Source organism: Mugil cephalus, chromosome 8, assembly GCF_022458985.1.
Source record: "Mugil cephalus isolate CIBA_MC_2020 chromosome 8, CIBA_Mcephalus_1.1, whole genome shotgun sequence".
Classification (NCBI taxonomy): domain Eukaryota; kingdom Metazoa; phylum Chordata; class Actinopteri; order Mugiliformes; family Mugilidae; genus Mugil; species Mugil cephalus.
The window spans coordinates 24,497,427-24,519,195 of NC_061777.1; the positions used below are offsets into that span (position 1 = coordinate 24,497,427).

At 41.8% G+C, this 21,769-nt stretch overlaps 1 protein-coding gene across 6 annotated transcripts in view; it reads right to left on the minus strand.

Moving 5' to 3' along the window:
* tncb (tenascin Cb) overlaps positions 1-21,769 on the minus strand; it is a 75,509-nt gene that overhangs the window by 17,461 nt on the left and 36,279 nt on the right. For 5 of the 6 annotated variants that reach the window (XM_047591786.1, XM_047591785.1, XM_047591784.1 and 2 more), the window contains 8 exons: positions 13,931-14,492; positions 12,408-13,628; positions 10,941-11,204; positions 10,741-10,856; positions 10,090-10,243; positions 4,345-4,614; positions 2,530-2,715; positions 494-583 (listed from right to left, as the gene is read on the minus strand). In XM_047591786.1, the coding sequence (XP_047447742.1) occupies positions 494-583; positions 2,530-2,715; positions 4,345-4,614; positions 10,090-10,243; positions 10,741-10,856; positions 10,941-11,204; positions 12,408-13,628; positions 13,931-14,417 (2,788 nt within the window). In that variant the 5' untranslated portion in view covers positions 14,418-14,492. The remainder of the gene's footprint in view (positions 1-493; positions 584-2,529; positions 2,716-4,344; positions 4,615-10,089; positions 10,244-10,740; positions 10,857-10,940; positions 11,205-12,407; positions 13,629-13,930; positions 14,493-21,769) is intronic. The other variant, XM_047591787.1, reaches the window with a different exon arrangement.

Sequence of the window (21,769 nt, forward strand, 5' to 3'; positions counted from 1 at the left end):
ACATGACTAACATGTGTTAGTAGCAAATATTCTCCTGTCATTGGAATTGGTTTTAATTCTGCCCTTTTTTCTTTTAATTTGATGGACATCTAAATTTTGAAATAACACATTTGGAAGTACAAAAAAGTGTGAACAAAACACAAAACACAAAAAAATTCTAAAACAAGACCTAATTTAGATTCACATAAGCGCTTTATTCATTTTATATAGCACATTTATTTACTAGTATGAGGTCATCATCACTTGAAGGTGTTCCCTCATACTGTATGTATTATATATTTACCTATAATAGATAAATAAGGCTAGCTGTTGTTTAAAACTTTTATCTATGTAATACGATATGTGTTCTTCATAGTTTGTCTTTAGTTTTGTTCTCCTGTACATGTATGCTACATAGACTGATATTCCTATCCTTAGCAAGGGGCAAAACATTAATAAATAAGTGTGGCACATATATTGGTTTATGAGCAGTGTGTACATGAAAGCATCTCACCAGTCACTGCATTGGTGGTTGTGGGCAGACTCTCCCGTTCATTTTTCACTGCTGTCACACCCATCCCGTACTCGGTGCCAGGTCTCAAGCCTACAGAAACAGGCACACACAAACAACGCAGTGAAACACAGATAAAGGGAAAAAAAAGCAATGTCATGTATTGTTTGTACAAATTTGCTGAGGTGTGAACAAATGAACGATGGAGACCCCCTGTAGTCAAGTGGCCAGCTGTTTCAGCTAATGGCTCCAGCGCCTACCTCAAACACAAAAATGCCTTCTTGGGGACTGATTGCATAATAGATTGCAGCCTAATTGCATTTCATGGTAAGCCTGTGTTCAGTGTGGGACATCAACATTGTGTTCGCATTGATGGAGCTATAGGGCCCTTGTCGCGGAGCAGAAACACTACTTGCTATGATACAGCAGCCTCCGGAGGCCCTTTGGTCTCTACAATTAAGCCCTCTCTAGGCCTGAACGCCTCTAATTCCTTTATTAACTCCCACAGAGGTCATTGCACACTGAGTCTTGCAGCATGAAATTACACCTAAAGCCCAGGAAACTCATTATCAATAAAATCACGAGCGTGAAGGCAATTACAGATAATAAGTGTGTGAAAGAAGTGCTGAGGTGTGTGTGGAGCAGAGGGGGACGTCAGCTGAATGGACACAGTGCTTTATTTTCATGGGATGGGCCTCCCAAGGACAAAGAATTGGGCCAGACAAAGACACTACTTGCCTGTTTTTAGGAGCATTTTTGTTTCTCATGGCGTCTAATCCTGCCATGCTGAAGCACACAGTGCACAAACACGCAGAAAAAAAAAACACACATCCGTCTCAAAGCATGGCTTTATAATGTCAGTGGCCTGGAAAGATGAAAACACACCCACTTTTCTTGTTGGAGTAAAAATCTTGAAGTGAAACAAGCAGCAGTGTTTCCCAGTTTAATGTCTGAATGCCAAACCCCTCCTGGGTGGTTTTCTGACAAAGTGGGGCTTTTATAGTCGGGCAAACATTTCACAACATAAAACAACGGCGACCTGTTTTAGAAAATGAGCGGGCCTAAATAACAATGGGCATTTAACAGGGAGTGCCACAAACACTAGCCCCAAGAATTAGGGGAATGAACACTTCACACTGTATTTTCTTTTCAACAGAAGCCTTTCAGCTGTGTCATCTGGGTGCAAAGTGGTAATGAGCTGATGTGATCACATAAGAATGAAAACAACTAAGTATGCATGCAGTGAAACAAGTGTGTCTCTTTGCTGAACAGCTGAAATCAGCATTAGACCTGATGAGATGGTGCTTGGTCACAAATGAACAAGACTGCAAACATGTTAATAGAACAGTAAAACAGTCAATCCGAGCCTGGAAACACACTAGTATCACCTTTTTTACAGGTTGTGCAAGCTCTATTACTGAATCATCTGAGACAATAAGGAAGTAATAATTAGTTTATTTACCACTTTATAATAAAGCAGCCTTAATGAAACATCAATAAGTGGTAACTTATGGCAGTTTGAAGTCAAATTAAGAGTTCAAAAACTATGGCCAATGCTATATAAACTAAAGTATTTACTAATAACTGATGGATTAGTTGCCATAGAGTCATAGACAACAACATAGGGTTTCCAGGTTATGTAAAAATCTGATATTACTCCACTTTCTAAATATGACATATCTAAGCCAAAAGTAAATGTTTCTAAGTTGTATTATAAGTTGTAACTATTTCTTTATCACAGCTGCATCAAAGATTAATAAGTCATTCAGAAATACATTAGTTAAAAGCTAAGAACTAGCAAAACACAGGTTTTGAATTTTCTTGTTTTTTAGTTATTCTGGAATCCACTTCTAATGGAGTGCTTGACCTGCACCTTCCTAAAAAAAAAGCTGGAGCACATTTGGACTGCATCAGTTCATTGACTGCTGACAGCAGTGGACATTTTAGATGGATGTTAGTGTCTGTGTGTGTGTGTGTGTGTGTGTGTGTGTGTGCGTGTGTGTGTGTGTGTGTGTCTATATGGCTCTGGCGTGCAGTACCAATGATCTTAGCCTGGGTAGAGCCCTTGACCCCAGGGGGGAACAGCAGCTCTCCGTGCTCTCCCCCAGACAGTGTCCCATACTTGATGCGGTAGTTGTCCACCTTGGCCCGGCTGTTCTTCCACTCAAGAGTGATGCTCTCATCTGTCAGCTCCACCGTCTGCAGGTCTTTGGGGGCATCCAAGTCTGCAACACAAAAATGTCCTTTTTCTTATAGATGTCCCAGTTTACCGTAACCGTAATAAATGCTTCGAATGTAAAATCTGCGCTGCCTTCTCCCCCTTCTTGTTTATACGCCGCAGTTCCACTCCCTCCCTCCCATGAACACGTACTTCAATGGAGCAATAATTCAGTTATACACTGTGACTGAGTCACAGGTAAAGTACTTTACCTTTCTATCGTGAACAAATTGAATTTTCTAATAAACAAATGTTACTTCAGCGGAGTTATTGACTAGCAATGGGACGTGAACACTTGAATTACAATATGCAGGCAGGGTATTGTCGAATTTGGACAACATTACAGAAAAAAAGAAAGTAAAAAATGACATATCCTGGATTTAAGTATGAACACATTTAGTAATTTAAGTGTATTTACCCTACCTTTCTTTTAAACTTTTCAATGCAGGACATTTACTTTGAAATGATGAATTTTACACTGTAATATTTCAACTTTTACTTAACAACTTCAATACTTTTTCATCCACTGGTCAGTCACACACAACAATGGAAGAAAATGAACAAAAAAGGTTATGGACGCTACTGAGTCTAACAAAGTATTTAAAGAGATTTCAAAATTGTTTGATTATTTAGGCTGACAATAGTTGTGGTTTGTACTGGACTGTCTGCCCCAGCAAATTCAGTCAACAATTCAAAAAGAAAAATAAATCTCCATGAACCCCAAAATTTCATCTCTGGATCTGCGGGTGACTTGGGCAATGGTTGGTTTTGAAGTGCATACATTAACATTCAGGAGAAGATGGCAACAGAAGCGTACCAGGAAATGCCTTTGCTGTCCAAATAGACTATTGGCAAAACTACAGTCTGCCAGTTAAAATATGGGAGAGGAATAATGATGGAAAAATGGGCTCCGGGCAGAGAAATCAAAGATAGGGTTGTTTGGCCACAGTGACAGTAGATATTGTTTGGTTCTTCAGGAGAAGAACCTCACACCAGCAGGGGAGCATGGTGGTGAAAGTGTTGTGGTTTGAGGTTGCTTTGCTGAGGCTGACCAGCTTGCAACTATATATTCTGCATTGCATCAGAGAGTGCTTGAAGAAAATGTGAGGCCATCTCCCCGAACACTGACACTGAAACAGAAGTGGACCTTTCAGTAAGATAATGATACCAAGGAAGCACTATTAAATCCACCAAATCTCAAAGGAAAGAAATGGGGAGTTGTGCAATAAACTAGACATGAAAGAAAGGGCTCGGATTTATTACTAAATACAGGGTTACATACTGAGAAGAGATTCTACAGAGACATACACAGCCAGCAAAGGAAAAGGCAGCATCAGACATAATGCTGAGCCAGGGTTAAAACATCAAACCAAATCATTATTCTGTACTTGAGAGGATATTTTTCCTTTGAAAAACATTCACATCCACGTCCACATATTAGCAGGATGCTCAACACCCTTGTAAACATCTAGCCTTAAGTAAAGCATGTGTGGTCCACCCCCATCCTCACACCCCGCTGACACAAAGAACACAGCAGCTTGTTACACCTGGCTGTGATAAACAGTTAATGGCTGTTTTCATTTAGGAAGGAGGAAGTAGGGCTATGTCATGGCCATACACATGGTTGCAGTCTTACCTGTGAGGAAGGACTCGTAGATGGGAATGCTGGCCCGTTCTCCCTTCCGAGCTGTCAGAGACACTTCATACTGGGTGTCGGGGGTGAGGCCTCCCAGGTGGTACTGGGTGTCACTGGAGGACAGCTCCACCACGCTGCGATCGGCGGGATTTGAGCTCGGCCCGTAGGAGACGGTGACCCCGTCCACATCGGCCACCGGCTGGAACCAGGTCACCAGAGCGGTGGTGTCAGTTACGTCACGAACGTCCACCTGACTCGGGGCGTCAATCACTGCAGAATAATGTCATTTCGAATTTCATTATTTAATTCAGCAAATTCAGTCCTCTAGCATCTCTTGAGAAAAACATTTGCCTCTTCTCTTTAGATACAAAGTCCTTCACTGAGTTCACCTCTGTCTCTACCAGACTGGTAGTGTTATGTGGGGTTTTGTTGTTATGTCATTTTCCCTCACCAAAAGACAGCCTGCAGGACCAATGAAACAAAACAATTAAGTTGTGGGGGGGGGGAAACAATAGTCTTACAGAAGCCAAAAACCTCCACTGAGCTGTTAGTTTGTTTGTGACTTAGAGAAACATGTTTTCTATTACATTTTCTCATCTGTCCCTTTGTTGATCTAAAAACACTGAATGGTGCAGCTTTAAAGTCAATTTTTGCATTTGCATTTGCATTGAAATATTTCAGTTCAGCACATATTTAGATGTTGTGGTTGCGTTAAACCGTTTAGCTGATCCTTGCGAGAGTCTTCTATGACAACCAAATTAAAGTTAGAGACTCCCGCAAGGAGTGCTTTAAATGAAGGTGAAGTTTATTTTTTACTTGGAAGAATAAAGTTCTTATTCATGAAAAGTCATCAGTAATCATGGTGAGATTTGATTGCAGCACATTTTAAGTTTTACATATGGTTTTGAGTTAGGTTAGTTATGGTTAGGGTGAATCTTTTGTGTCACTTTGAGACAGACTTTAAGTGTCTTAGTAAGGTGGCAGCCAGAGCATTTAAACTACAAGTGTCTGGAGCTTTACTGGATGTATGGAAAACTGTTATTCCAAATAATTTTTGCTTATTTTGTGTGTTTGTGGAAGCATGCATTCCTGACCTGGTAAAACTCCCAAAGGTTTAAGATCTGGTTACTAGAAAGGCCATTCATAGAGCCCTCATGTGCTATGGATGGGGCCATTATTGTCCCTGGAGCACAGCATAATGGTACTACGCTGTCGAGAATATGTCAACTCAACTTATGTTTTTTTTTTCAAATACTGAATTTTTATATGTGCACTCATTGTCTGCTGTCTGTCCTTGCTGGCAGTCTGAACGCGCTGCATTGATGCTCTAAGTCAAATGAGAAAGGCTTGGGCTTAGAGTTCCCCTTCAAGGTTGCGTCAATGCATTGACCACTGAAGTCTTCCTTATGGAAGATTTTGTGTTTCAAGCTCTTGCTCCAACAGTTATCCTCTTTGAAAGTCACTTTCAAAGAACCCCACTTTGCATCTTAAAATAAAATCGGTAGGAAGACAAATCATGCTCAATGTTTTGTGTTCTATACATATCTTGAACAGACACTAATCATGGACCATGAAGATAGGGTATATGATTGAGACAGGAATGCTTTTGTGGGGTGGTGTGGGCGTATCTATATGACAGCTCTCTTGCGTTTATGAGGTTATTCAAACTATTTACAGATCAAATCTCAGCTCCATGAAGGACGCCTTTTAACTAACGCTCAAATTGATTTGTCATAGGCAAGCAACTTCAGGAAAGTCATCCCTCTGTACAGAGCTGATAAAAAAAAGAATCTGCATTTGAGCTTAACACAGATTTGTCTTCTGTGGAGGCTGCAAGAGTGTCATTTGTGTGCCATGATACTATTCTCCTGGGAGGCCAGCGTCCCTCTGTGGCTGACTGCCTGACTGACTGATGCCTCCCACACATGGCGGGTTGGGTTGGATGGGGGGGTGTGTGTTCACAGTGTGAGCCGCAAGCCGGTGTAATGGGAGATATTATGAGAGCCATGAGTGACACAAAGAACTCTGAACCTCGTAATCCAAGAAGTGCTGACACGACATGTCTGCGTGTGTGAAAGCACAATCTAAAAAAAATATGATTCCACTGACTTGTGATTGCGTTGCAAGGGTTATGTTTCATATAAATCCTTTAGGGGCCTTTGGTGGACGGAAATTGTAGTCAGAAGCTAGGCAGCTCTTTCCACTTTTTAAGATCCTGGCTTCAGCTTCATATTTAAAACATCATCATGAGAGTGGTACCAGTCGTCTCATCTAACTCTCAGACAAGAACCAAATAATTATAGTTCCCAAACAAGTTCTTGACTCACAGAGTAAGTTTGGTTTCGCGTATTTATGTTTGTTGGGAGAAACCTGGTTACGGCCAAAAATCTGATCATTTCAGGCATTTTGGTAAACTGAAATGAGTTGATGCCACACAAATGTGGGAGAACTTATCTAATTTCCAGATGGTAGTGGAGAAATACAGGATGTAATGGAGTGAAAGAGAATAAATAACAAAGATTGGAACAAAACCTGTCTTGGTGTATGGGCAGCCTTATCTCAGACATGTTCTTTGCACATATACACATAAAACAAAGCCCATTCTTAAACATTTAATGTCTTACCATGATTATGGTTACATGGTTCACTGTTAACAGTTAAGAAATCAGTAACAAGCATATTTCATGGAATGTAAATTACCCCACCATTAAATTTTGTGATAATATGGAAAGGACTATGTTAGAATGGGGCTATGTCCTTGTTTAAATGAGAAACTGTGTATGGCTGCTCCAGAGTGACTTTTTTTCCTCTCAAAAAGTCCTTCCACTTTAATTTTTTGTGTCTCCTTTGGGTTATCTAATTGATATAATTGTAATGTGCTGTTCTACATTCTGAAGAGAATGTAGAACAGCATAAGAATAATAAGAGATCCATCCATCAAAACACAGTACAACTACAGAGCAGCCATTATATCACTGCACATCAGTTTCTGTGGTTGAGCTGTAGATATCTCTGACACATTTAAACAATAATCAGTAACGTGCTTCAAGGTTACCAAGAACACCAGTAATTTACTACTCGACCTCTCATTCCTGTGAGTAAAAGATAAGGTTATGGTAGGTATCTAATGATATATCCTTGCAGACAATTGTCACATCATAAATAAGCACAGAAGTGCCCTGACCTGCCTGCTGCCATTTATTAAACTTAAATGTGGGGTAACCTCTGACAGATAACAGCTACCACAGTTGGGTTCAGGCTTAGTAAAGGATGTCATGCACAGAGCCTTACTTTTAAAGTAAATACGCATTTAACACCTTCTACAACGTTTTAAAAAGCTAGGACACATACAACATTGTAAAAGTCCAGCGGCTGGTTGCTTGACTGGCAGGTGATGTCACAAATCCAATCCAGTTTGCCCTCATTATATTGATCCCCAGGTCCTTTGAGTCTAACAAGCCTTGAGGCGGTAGAGCTTGATATGATGATACTGTATCTCATAACTTCCCAATAGGGTTGGAAATCCATATGTCTTTTTATTACCCTTGCCAAATCACAACACTGCAGTGACATCTAATAAGCTAATCACTCAGGGGTGACAAGTCAGACTGTTTTCAATACCTGTGGGCTGCATGATGGATAACCCAAACAGAGAAAGCAGTGAACCTCTGCAAGGTATAAAGATGACAACCAGTTTCTACGTTTTACTTTGACAGGTCTAAGTGACATTTTTTTTTTTTTTTCACAATAACCTCTATTTCTGGAAAATCTCACTCTCAGCCTGCAGCATTGGGTCCAGATGCTGAGTGCTGGTACAATGCAGAGTTTAAGCTCCTGAAAATGTCTTATGGCACAGTGGTAAAGATGAATGGCAAGAGGCTGAGATTACCATTATTTGATATACATCTTTTATTTTTAGCATAAGTGTCTCTGGGTGCAACAATATATTTTCTGAAAATCCTGTATTTATAGGTGTCACATGGGGCAAAATATGTCCATGTATGCAGCATTTTAAGATATTTTATCTTAATCTCATCTCTTTTTCCTATTTTGCCAACCTTACGTTTTCCATTACAAATTGATTAAAACAGAAATTAATGTCCTATTGCATGTCATGACCAGACGGTCAAAAAATATTTTAGATCCCTCTTATGCAAGTTTTTATATCTGATAACCTATTTGTGATGAAGCAAATGAGACGGACGAGTGTCTTTGCTCTGAGATGTAAACATTTCAGGAAGCAGAGTGGTAGAACTTGTAATACGAGCTTGTGCATGGATCTCTGTTGAAGCAAAAGGTCCTATATTACAGCCCTAAAAAAGAAAAGTTCCCCGGAAGATGTCATTCAAGTGTGAGCTTAAAATGCCACACAGATCATTCATTCTATCATGTCTGTGTGCTTCTGGTTTTAGCCCTGTTCCAAATTGCCTGTTTCAGTGTCAGTGCAGCTGTCAATGCAAATACCTCTTTCTGCGTCTATTCTATTTCGTGAGTGGTGTGAGTGCAGCACATTCAGGTGACCACCCTGCAGACTACGTGAAGTTATTATAATCGATATTCAGGAACAAGACATCGCCCCATGCCATTCTATGTCCCATGTTTATATAAGGCAACCCTCTCCCTCTCTGTTCATCTCAACCTCCACCTCCTCATCCTCCTCTTTTCTTCTACCTCTACCTTTCATTACAGTAATCACAGGGACAAGGAGCTGAAGCTTCTTGATACGGGCTGCCACCCTGAGTCTCACTCCCTGGCTTCCTCTACCATCATCTACCCTCTAATCCCTGCCCTTCAACCCCTCTCATCCCTCCATCCTTTTCCCTTGTGTCCTGTCTACCAATAAACTTCTGCATTAATCAAGGCATTTTACATATTTCCATCCCCATCTTAAAATGTGATGATAACTTGCAGCTTTTTTCTGTTGCTTCTGAGAGGCCCATAAATTAGTTGTTGCAGGTTTAAATAGAAATTTATCCATATAAGCCTTTTATTATAGAACTGGGAGAAAACACCACCAGCCAGGTGCAGATGAGGAGAGTGCAACAGGATGATGTTATTAAAAATGCAACAGTCCTTCGAAGAGTCCTTAATTATGTAGAAAACGAAATGAAAATACATTGGTCTGAGGAAGGACAGTTTTCTCATTACTCCATGCAAAACTCACGGTTTTGTCTTTTGCTGTTTCTAGTCTCTTCTGCATGATGGGATTTGTCCTCTAATGCTGACATTTTATTCTAAGCTTCTTTTTTCCAGTAGAGTGGAGAACATGTAGACCAGCTGGATGGAGAAAAAGTGCTGCACCCAGTGCTTATTCTTAGTAATAAAACAATAAAAACAACAATGGTCTCCATTAACATTTGTTTGCCCCTGTTTTTTATTTTGTTATTTTTGATGTATATCATTCAGATATAGTATACTATACTGAAAGGAATGCCCCTTCATTGCCTAAAGAACTCCAGAGCAAATAATAAGAAATCTTTGAAAAATATAATCTGTAATGCTTTCAGATGCTAAACATTTTCACACACAAAAGTACGCCTGTCATTGTTGGGGGTAATTGATTTATTTATTTATGTTTTATTTTATTATGCAGTATCAGAAGATCCTAATTGTCCTAAAATAGAATGAAAATCCTGCAGTACAGGTTTAAATTACAGAACTGTGAACTGAGCACTCACGCAAAACTACTCTAATGAGTCTAAGAGAAAATAATACTCAGGCAGTGACAAAGTAAATGTCACTCACTTGTGATGACGTTCTTAGAGGCAGGCGGTCCACGCTTGTTGTTCTTCACCACTTCCAGTTTGACTTCATACTCCTGGCCTGGACCCAGGCCAGACTGCTCAAAGGTGGTCTCTGGCTGGCCAAGGGAGTTCAGAATCTCACCATCCTCCTCTTTCTGCCATAACCAAAAAAACAAACAAACAAACAAACAAAAAAACACCAGTTGTCAACCACTACATTGACAAGGACTGGCATAGTGCATAAAGTGAAGGGAGGGAAACTGCAAAATCATACATAATAGCATTCTGGGTGGTGTTTGTACTTAAGTGTTGACAGGGAAATTGAATTAATCAAGTGTGCTTCACAATAGAACTGATTTCTATGAACACTCAAAAAGAAAAATAAAGTATTAAACACAGAAACCCTCGTGTGTTTTATGCTCACTGGAGCTGTCAGGACTTGCTAAACGATTTTCCAGAAGGTACTCAGCCTGATTCTCATGTATGCTATTAAGCCATTACTGAATTTGAAGTCGGGGGTCTGCAGTGGGTTCTATATACTTTCCACAAGAGTAAAAAATTTGGATAATGACCAAGGCTGGGCTAAGCTCTAGAGTTCATCCACTTCTTGGAACACAGAAGCTACATTAACATCATGGTTAGCAGGGCTCACTGTGTTTCTGAAGATGAGGTTCCAGCCATCGAAGGGAACGTTCAGCGGGTCCCACTCAACTTCTACCGACGTCTCCCGCACAGCCTTGAACTTGAGACCCTCAGGCTCAGGCATATCTGAAAATTTGAACAACTCTGACTACATCTCATCTAGATTTGAATGCTGTGTTTTTAAAACTTCCGCAGGGAGTAGTCACTTACGTGTTGCCACTCTAGCACTGACAGGAATACTCTTCTTGTTGTTGAGCACGGCGTACACGCTGATTAGGTACTCAATGCCAGGCTCAAGTTCCCGAATAGTGGCCATCTTCTGGTCGCCAGGCACCCGCATGTCCAACTCCAGACCTCCAGGGGCAGTGGGCATGTAGGTGATCAGGTACTCTGTCACACGCATCTCATTCTCCCAGGACAAATCCACCGTCTCTGGGGTGACCTCCAGCACTGTTAGGTCCTTGGGTGGAGAGACTGTGAAGAGACACCAATAATAATTGATCTGTACCAACACTGCAAGTGACTCCATCTCCATGAAGGTTTAAAATATGTATATTCATTGGGGATAATACTTGAGCTGAAATAGATCCATGGAAACCTAATAAGCAAAAGAGACCCCCAAAGGGGGATCTGAGTGTGGAGAGTCCTGAGAAGACACTAATAGAGAGAGCTCACACACTGCACAGCAATACAGAGCTACCCACGCTCAGTTCCATTCAGATCCATTAAGGTATCCAAAAAAAAAAAAAAAAAGGCAAGTGTGGTTTACATTCATTTACATGCACTGCTCAATCTCCAAAAACCAAAACCCTGTGTTGCACACAAATCGTTCCATGGTGCAACCCAACCTCTTTGGAATATTCCCTTAATGTACATTCACCTCTCCATCAAAGATTGTTTTCTAATCAGTGGTTTCCAAAACCACATTTTATTATTTTTCCATGTGATCTTTGTAGAAAATAGCCAAGCTAATATAACCTAAATCCCTTGACTAGATAATGTGACATGAAAAACTCATCACTTACCATAAAATATTTTTTATACAACCTGGGTGGGATTTAGTTATAACAGCTAAGAGCTAGCTATTGTAATATGAAGTGAAAAGCCCTGAAGAGAGGCTGCAACTTAATGATGATATGACACCCCCACCCCCATCTTAAATAAACAAAGTGTCCCCTTCAGATTCATGAAGACATTTCTTATTTTCTTTGTATTCTCCTACATCACATATAAAGGGTAGCTCCTCTTGGCTCCAGAAGCTCCAACAGATGGTAAAAACGTGTGTCCTCTACTCTAGAAATGGGCTGGTTATCTAACACTATAGACTCTGTGACCCTCTCTGGAATATTTTTCGTGTTGACACTATCCTGAAAATAGATAACATTTTTAAACATTACACAATTTACTAATTCCTAAGCTGAGTTACTAAAACAGGAGAAAAACAAAATGTGTTGAGACTAGAGGGATTTGGTTTATGGCTGACTTACAATTAATTACTACAGTAGATCATGTGTGGCTGAAGCACAATACGTTCCAATCATTTAAATAATACCTGGATCATCCCCTACACCAATCTCCTGATACCAATCAGGCCATCCCTACTATTTTCAAATCTTGTAGATTTTGGGGCCTAAAAATCACACATTTAACTACTGACCCTTTAGTAGCTTAGCTTACCATCAGAGCAGTCTTCTCCAATGAAGCCCTCCTCGCAGATACACAGTCCATTCTCACAGCGCCCCTGGTTCTGACAATCTCCTGGACAGGTCAGTATGGAGCAGTCAGACCCGGTGAAACCCTCATAACACACGCAGTTGCCATCCACACAGTAACCTCTCTCTAAACAGTTATTGGGACACGTCTTCTCGCTGCAGTCCTCTCCGGTGAAACCCTTATGGCAAACACATTGACCATTCACACAGTGGCCACGGTCCAGGCAGTCATTGGGGCAGGTCAGCTCGGCACAGTCTTTCCCGGTAAAGCCGACGAAACACACACACTTGCCGTCCACACACTCTCCGCGTCCCATGCAGTCTTTGGGACAGGTCTTGATGCTGCAGTCCTCCCCTGTGTAGCCTTTGTCACATATGCACTGTCCATCAACACAGCGGCCCCTGTCTTGGCAATTGTTTGGGCAGGAGAGCTCACTGCAGTCTTCACCTTGGTATCCTATGTCGCATACACATTCTCCATTAATGCACTGGCCCTTGTTGCTGCAGTTGTCAGGGCACGAGAGGATGGAGCAGTCTTCACCTTCAAATCCTGGATCACAGATGCACTTCCCGTTAAAGCAGTGGCCTCTCTCGTTGCAGTTCTTTGGGCAGGTGAGCTTTGAGCAGTCCTCTCCACTGTAGCCATTATGACACACACACTGGCCGTTCACACACATGCCTTGGTTGTTGCAGTTGCCAGGACAAGTAAGCTCACCGCAGTCCTCCCCAGTGAAGCCGTCGTCACAATAGCAGGTTCCATTGATGCAGCGTCCGCGATCGTAGCAGTCGTTTGGACAGATAAGTTCGGAGCAGTCAAAGCCTGTCCACGGATGGTCACAAACACACTCATCGTCCACACAGCGCCCACGGCCCAAGCAGTTGTTGAGGCAGTTGGTCTGCGAACAGTCCAAACCAATGAAACCCTCCTCGCAAAGACAGGATCCTTCGACACAGTGGCCGTAGTCGCCACAATCCAGCAGACAGAGTTCAGTGCTGCAGTCATCCCCACCAAAGCCTTCGAAGCATTCACATTTGCCATCCACACAGCGGCCCTGGTCCTGGCAATCATTGGGGCATTCAGGTTCGGTGCAGTTGGGACCCTTCCATCCTTGTTCACATACACAGCTGCAGGTTTCAGCGCTCCAGTTCCCACGTCCATTACAATAGGGCTTTGTGGACACCTCACCTGGGGGAAGGCAATAAAAACACAGTTTGTTTTTAAACTATTCCAACTTTAGTAAATCACTATGTGTGGATCAATCTCAAGCCTTATAGCTTCATTAGACAAATTATCAAAGCACACCTGAAGAAAAATAGTCCTTTCTAATAAATGGCGAGATTGAAATTTGAATGACATTTTTTTAAATGCAAACTGAGTTTATTTAGAGACATTATAGTCAATAACATAGCAGTTCAACACCTTATGAACTTGTGTTTGCTTTGAAAAACTGAATACATGTGTGAATACAATAAATGATGTAGACTTACCTGCAACCTGAGCTCCACAGCAACCTGCTCCAGTGCTGCACTGCTCCCTCAGGCTAGACAACTCTGACTCCAGCATCTCCAGCCTGTTCAGGATGTCTTTGATGTCTGGCAACTGGTTATCGCAGCCGCAAGCCTGCTTGGGGATATTGATGCGATGGGTGAAAACAATCTGGTTGTCACCATCCACCGTGTGCTCCATGTGCTCGGTGTTCTGCATGTCCATCGGAGCGCTCTTGTGTTTGAGATCAGCTCCTCCGGGTGAGTCGAGGTCCACGGAGCAGAGGGATGTAGAGGGGACGTTGATGTTGTAGACATGGTTGAACACTACTGGCTGATCAGGGTTGGGCAGGGTAAGGTTCTCTTGTGTCTTCTTTGGCACCAGTGCCTCTCTGCGGTGACGGATGACCTTCTTGACGAGGCCAGACGTGGAGAATTGTAGGAGTAGGACCAGAACCAAGGAGCTCAAGAGGAAGCCTTTGATTTCCATGATGACACCCTGGTACTGTAACTTCTGAGAAGGTAGAAGTTCAGTGCAGATGACTCACGTATCTTGCCTTGAGTGCTAGAGTACATTAAGTAAAAACAGAAGGAAATAATGATTCAGTTTGAAAAACATATAAGTTGTCTCATGGGTTTTTGTTATTTAGAAAATGCAACCCTCATGCAACCCAGCAATCCACTGAAAACTGTTAGGATGATTTTTCTCTTTTTTGGTTCTCTCTTGTTATTCTGGGTGGATTTAACTACATATTCTTATCATACACAGAAACATGGATCCACCTTCTTTTTCCCAACAAAACCAACTCCAAACGTGTTGTTGCCTCTGACATATCTTAGCCCCCTGCCCTCAGCAGAGGACACACACTCTTAGTGAATGTCACTGAGGTATTCTTTACACAATTCCTGGGAGGACCGAGAGCAGCAATTACTGCAAGGGCGGCGCGTGACCTTGAGGATCTGTGCGATGCAGTCTTTCTCTGACCACGTTCAGACAGGTTGCCTCAACATGAATAGCCATGGTAACACCTGTATGGTGGGAAGCCTCCTCTTTTTTCCACAGCTCAGACCACAACCCGAGCTGAAAGATTAATATTGGTGTATGGCAAAACCATCTGTGGGCTTCCTGTAAAAGAACAGAGGGTCTGCACTGACTTCCCTCCTATAACCACAAATCGGCAGGTCAGCATTCCCGGACTACTCTCCTGGCAACTGCCAGGTTTTCTTTTAGTTCTGTAACATGATCTTATTGCTTTCACCTTCTGAGACATGAGTCTTTTAAAAGGTCTGCTGTAAAAATGTGCTGAGGTTGTGGCATCGAAGCCAACTTTAAAACCTGATGGCTTTGTTTGCTGTATGATCTGACATTATATTAAGTTGGTTAAATGCTGCGCTTAAGTCCGTTACATCTGAAGCTATCCTGTTTTGTTTGATGCTACACATTTTCTGTACATGCAGATGCAGAAATGTGATGAAAGAAGAGCTGTGCTGGAAGAGGGGGAGCAAAATTGTGAATGCATATTCAGTGCTGAGCCACGTACTTGCTGTTTTTTTTAGGTTTCTGGCTCAGGCAGAGTTTATATAAATGCACTCTTTAACCCACCTTGTCAGAGATGCTGACACTGATCATTTCCTACTTCTAATAAAACCGGTGTGTAGCTTGACTGCTCTAAAGGTTAAGTGCAGCTGTTAGCAGCCAGCATGAAAATGTCTGTATAAGCAGATGTGAAATGCATGATGGCAGACATATGTAGAGTATTCCTAACCTTTGGTGGAATATGTATGAAGGGGTTTAATTTTTGCAGTGATGTGGGATTTGGTGAAAACATCTTTGCTGGACATTTTCAAATGCACAGGCTGACAGTCAGCAGGTAATGTTGTGGGAAGACGTGCTTGGTCTCTTCATCACGGTCTGACGTGTCATTAGGCAAGCTGACAGATAAGCTCAGCTTGGTGGTATCCCACGGCTTCACCCTCCACTCACCCCCGCCTCCACATCACCCTTCCAGCCCCTGATTAGACAGGAAGGGATGAGCACCTCTATGATGGGTAGACTGTAAAGTGCTAATGTGGCTTTCTGAAGGGAATGTTTAGGATCTTGGCCCTCAGGGGTCCTAAAGAGCCCCCCCAACACCAGCTCTAGTCTCACACTCACATATACACACACACCAATGTAGTCACACTGCTGTGCCCAAGCATCACAAACTAGGGATTAAATCAACAAAATAGCCAGAAAATTGCTTTGAGTTGCTGCGAAGGTTTTAGTTCTGGGCGGTTGGTTGGCTTTCTCACTTTGAAGGCTGGCTGCTCTCCACATGGACCTCTGAGCAAAACCTACCCTGAGAGACCAAAGCGGGCTTTGTGTAAGAATCTGTGGCTCTGGCAATACTCTGCTTTACTCAGAAATAAATGGAGACAAGAAACTTCCTCAAAGTCTGAGAAATATTTTGAGTCAAAGCCTTTCTCATCTTAACTGCCACCTACTACTTTTTAATATGTCACAGGACAGTAATAATGAGAGAATCTATGTGTGACCCTGAGAAACACAGAGCTGATGGCTCTCTTTGGGCTATCCTTCATGGGCACCCTGTGGCCCTGGCACTATGCTAATGCAGCTGGTTGTTGGCACTGTAGACATGGACTTGATACAATCTGACTGCTGCTGCTTTGTTATTCCTTCACTTGGTTTTGCTCTATAGTTTGCTTCTTAAACGGCAACAAAGCTTGTTGCCTGCCTCGTGGTTGCATGTGAGGAGAATTTTAGCAGGGAAAACCTTCTGGCAAAGACACATACTGTGCAACTGATCTAAATTACCCTGTTGTGAATGAGTGCTAAGTTAGGTTTTAAACCTCACAACCTTACAGGGGAGCAGGTTTGCTTATGCGTCAGCTTAAGAAGTGGTTAGGTGTGCTGTCAAAAAATGTTAAGTAGTACTGTGCAAAAGTTTTAGGTAGGTGTGGAAAAAAGGCTGTAAACTAAGAATGGAAGTGTTAACTTCCATCAATTAATGCAATGAATGAACAGAAGAGAAATCTAAATCAAATGAGTATTTGGTGTGACCACCCTTTGCCTTCAAGACAACATGAATTCTTCTAGGAACTCAGCTGGTAGGTTGTTCCAAACATCTTGGAGAACTCACCACAGATCGTTTGTGGATGTAGGCTTCCTCAAATCCTTCTGTCTGTTCATGTAATCCCAGACACACTCAATGATTTTGAGATCAGGGCTGTGGCTCGGTAGTTAGAGGGTTGTCCACGAACTGAAGGGTTCGATACCCAGAATATGTCATGTGCCGAAGTCTCCTTGAGCAAGACACTGAACTACCAGTTGCTCCCAGTGCAACTGGCACTGGTGTGTGAATGTGTGTGTGCTTGTGTGAGTGATTGGGTGGATGTGTCTCTGACTGTAAAAGTGCTTTGAGTAGCTTTGAGTAGGTAGAAAAGCGCTATATAGAAGTAAGACCATTTACCATTCCAGGACTACATGCTGTTCTTTACACTGAAGATAGTTCTTAATGACCCTGACTGTATGTTTGAGGTCTATGTCATGCTGCAGAATAACTTTGCGGCCAATCATATGCCTCCCTGATGGTATTGATGATGGATAAGTATCTGCCTGTATTTCTCAGCATTGAGGACACCATTAATCCAACTGCACTAATGATATTTGCAGAAATACAGTCCCGAAAAATGCAAGGAACCTCCACCATGCTTCACTGTTGCCTGCAGACTCATGTTATTGAACTGCTCTCCAGTCCATTCCTATGTTTTGGTGCATAGATTGGTTTTTGGCTGCAACTCTTCCTTGAAGACCACTTCTGGCCAGACTTATCCAGACTGTAGATGGGTTTGTTAGACTGGTTTCTACCAGTTCTGAGCTGATGGTACTGATGGACATCAAATTTGGAAGGGAAATAAGTTTGATGTGTTTTTCATCTGTTGCACTAAGTTTCTAAGAAAGGTTAGCACCAAATATTAATGTGACTTAGATTTTTCCCCTCACTTTGCATTTTGTGAATTGATAAAAATAAACAATCATTATTTATATACTTGAGAGCATTTTTTTCCACACTTGTCTAAAACTTTTACACAGTACTGTACATTTCCTGATATTGTAAGTGAATTGGCAAATATATAATAGAACTTTTTTGGGAACATTTTGTGATTTGCTGACATAACACAATTTTTCCAGACCCACTAAAATTAATTTGAGTGTTACAGAAGGGGATCACATGATGGTTGTCAGATCTATCTGTGGCCGAGCTTTAGGTAAGCTTAGTTTAGGTTACAGAAAGATCAAAGTAATGGAAAACAACCATGATTGCTGGTAGATGAGGTAAGTCTGCTGTGATACGTTGTATATCTGATCAACAAACAAGGGAAAAGTTGACTTCAGGAGAAACAAAAAACATAAAAGATACATCCACAATACAAAATCTCTCATAGCTGCTTCTAAAGATGTGCTGACTGATCATGCTGGACATCAGTCCTGGAGGATGGACTTGAAAAGTCAACCATGATAGAGAAGGTAAAGGAAGCAAGGGGACCAGATGGTATTGAAAATGTGGAACAACTCCTGTGTTCCTTGGTTCTTTGGTCTAACATGGTGTGGAGCAGGTGTGAATACTAAAACCGACACCTCTTGAATGGGAGGCTGAAGTTGGACTCGTACTCTCTGCATTTTGCATGGTAGGAAATCTTGGTTCAATGTCTTTAAAAGACCTTTGAACATGTTTGCTTTAGTGCACCCCATGGAAGTATATCCCATCCTCAAGAGGAAAATGGAACATTTTAAGACTAACACTCAAATGTAAGAAAGCGTTCACATTCACATTTTCAACCCACAGAGGCATCTCTTTATATCCCTGATATCCTCTATGTAATGCAAAAACCACTGCACCTCCAACCAGATGAAGTTCAGATCAGTAACTCCCAACATGTTTTCCAGCATGTCCCTCAGTGTTGTTTCTATTCCCTGCTGTCCTGCTGTCTAAGTCTAGAATCATAATCCTTGTGTAAATCAGGAGAATGCCTTTATTTCACACAAAGGAGGAGCAAAAGGATCAAGATAAGAGTGAAACCAGACCAGTCCATTCAGCACAAATCCCCCATAAGCATCTGGACACCCCCGCCCCAACATGTCACATAAAGATCTGTCATATTAGTGGATCTTGTTTCCATTAAGACAGTACTGTTTGACTGCACATAAATAACTCCTGGTTGATGATGACATTACCAGAGTCCACCTACAGTGTTCTTTCCCCCATCACAAGTTTTGTGCAGACTTTCTGTCTTCTTCCTGCAGACACCACACACACAAGTCAGAAGGTTCAAGCTGAGCCAGGCGCCCATGCAAGCGCTCTGTGGCGTTATCTGTGCAATCCTTCTGAGGAAAAAATGTAATTTGTTTTGGCACAAAATAAAAGCAAGCGTTATCAGTCCGTGCCATGTGAGGTAGGTGTTTTTAAAAGCAGCCCAACACGGAAGCTCAGTCAATACTTTATAGAGAAGGGAACTGACTGAGTGGATAATGGCAGACGCATGAGCTGACAACACAGCCTCCGTCTGATAGCTCGACAACAAACAAAATGAATAATGAAGCAGTGTGCCCCACTTGGTGTGTAGAGAAACCGTAAATATTCAATGACTACAACTACAACTCAAGTCCCAGGACTGTATGTTAAACAGGCCTGATAGGATGCACATGCTTTCTTTTCATTTCTGAGGAATTTATCAAGCGTGTCTAGCTTTGTAGGTCACCCATGACAAAAACTCAGCTTGCCTTTTCTGGTACAATTTCAAATCTGGGTCGCTCTTATAATCACTAAGTGAGCGGTTTTTGTCCGCGGCTCTTTTCACCTTGACATGCTGTGACACGATAAGAGGGAAAATGACCAGGAAATGGACCAAAGTCACAGGCACCAACTGCCATGTCAGTCATGGACCAAATAACCATTTCTCTTCTTTTTTTTCTTTTTTTTTTTTCTTAATCCCACTCCTGTGAAAATGCCATTTCAAATGCAGAAGAGCCACAAGTCCACCATAACTGAAATCTGCTTATAAACAAATTTTCTACAATAAACTTGCCTTCAGCGTGAAAAAAAAAAAATAAAAATTCTCCTTCTGATCGAGAGCAGGTGAATATTGATTTGACTTCTGTATATCCACCAAGGTCGTGGGCAGAGAGATAGGAAGTTGCTGAGGACAGCACTACAGACATGAGTTATAATCATCAAACACAGAAATGAATTTCCAGGAAGAGGCATGCTATAGCTTGACTTGACTGCTCGATGCACGATCAATGGTGGGGCTGTTGCTGCTTCTCAGAAAAGGTTTTTCAAATTTTATCACCTCACGCTCTAGAAGACACACGCTGTCTTTCTCTTTCCATCTTTTTATGACTGATGGTGCCAATGCTGTTGTGCTGAACTACACAAAACCCCAGAGGACAGAATAAAGAAATAAACTGCTCGCGTAATGGCTGAAGAGACGTAGTGTTAGAAGACAAGACCGAAAAGCAATCAGTTTTGGCTCATTTCATTGTGCGTGTCTGGGATGGGGAGTTGGGAAGGGGGGCCTGAGATGAGGACACAGCTAATTGGCTAAAGACAGGCTTTCTCTCAGTCTGCTTCTCTGGAAAGACTTCCAGTTTCTGTCTTTGTCTGACAGATACATATTTCAGAGGGAAGTTAGGTTCAGAAGGTCAGCATACGTGAGGGTCTATAGAAAATCCCAGCTGCCAAGTCTTTGTCATTTCTGCGGGAATGGTACCAATTTCACAGATTATTTGACTGTCATGTTTTTATCTATGGAGCTGCAGTGAAGCTTTGTCTACAGGTATGATATTTTTAGAATTAACAATGGATCAGATTGATATGTGCAATGCGAAGGAGATTGCACCCAAGAGGAGCTGTCACTCAGCTGCAGTGCACGAGAGCTACAGAGTTTTAGCATCCTTGAGCTCATTCTTTCTACTTTGCTGTCGGACTTTACAAAGTCGAGAATTTAGAAGATGCATAATTTCCTGATTCATTTGACCAGAAATACGGTAGTTTGTCTCTGTGGCAACATCAAGTAATCTTTCTAAAGAGGAATATTTGCTCCAGGTGTGTACAGTCTGTGCTTTTCTTTATTATCCATGGCAGTCATCTGAATATGCTTGGACTGTTAGTCAGACAGTGTGTTTTTTACGTGTAATTTTCTTGGAACAAGTGGTGAATGGGTTGAACGAGAATGATATTAGCTGGAACTGGAAAGTCCTATTTTAAGAAAATGACTTGATATTGAATTTGTCATAGTGTCTGCTCATACTTTAATCTCTATTCACTTAAGAGTAAAATTCGAATATTCTGAGTGTGAATATTCAGCAACCTCTGCCCAACTCTTTCTCTTGGAAGAATAAAATCCTTCTGTCCCTTCTCTCAGAATACAAATCTGACACTGGCGTGAAATCAATGAAGCATTTCGTTTTAAGTCTAAAACTTTACTTCCATATGGGAAATAATAATAATACTTATTATTATTATTTGACATGCTAAACATGAACAAAATGGGGAATTATGCTGTTTTTGATGGATGAAAATAGGAATGGTTTCATCAAACTGGAACTGCACTCATTGGCTCCACGCCGTGACCCCAATGGATCTGATGACACAGATAGCGGGGGAGTGGTGGGGGTTAGTGTGTTCGTAGCTGATAAGGTGGATGGGGGGAGGCTGGAACTGGGATACCAGCAGAAACACTTATCTGTGTACTTGGAGAGAGTGCTCTGCCAGCGCTGAGCCCTATCACGCTCGCACGACCAGCCAGAGTGATTTGGAACCACGGTTGACGCGTCCCGAC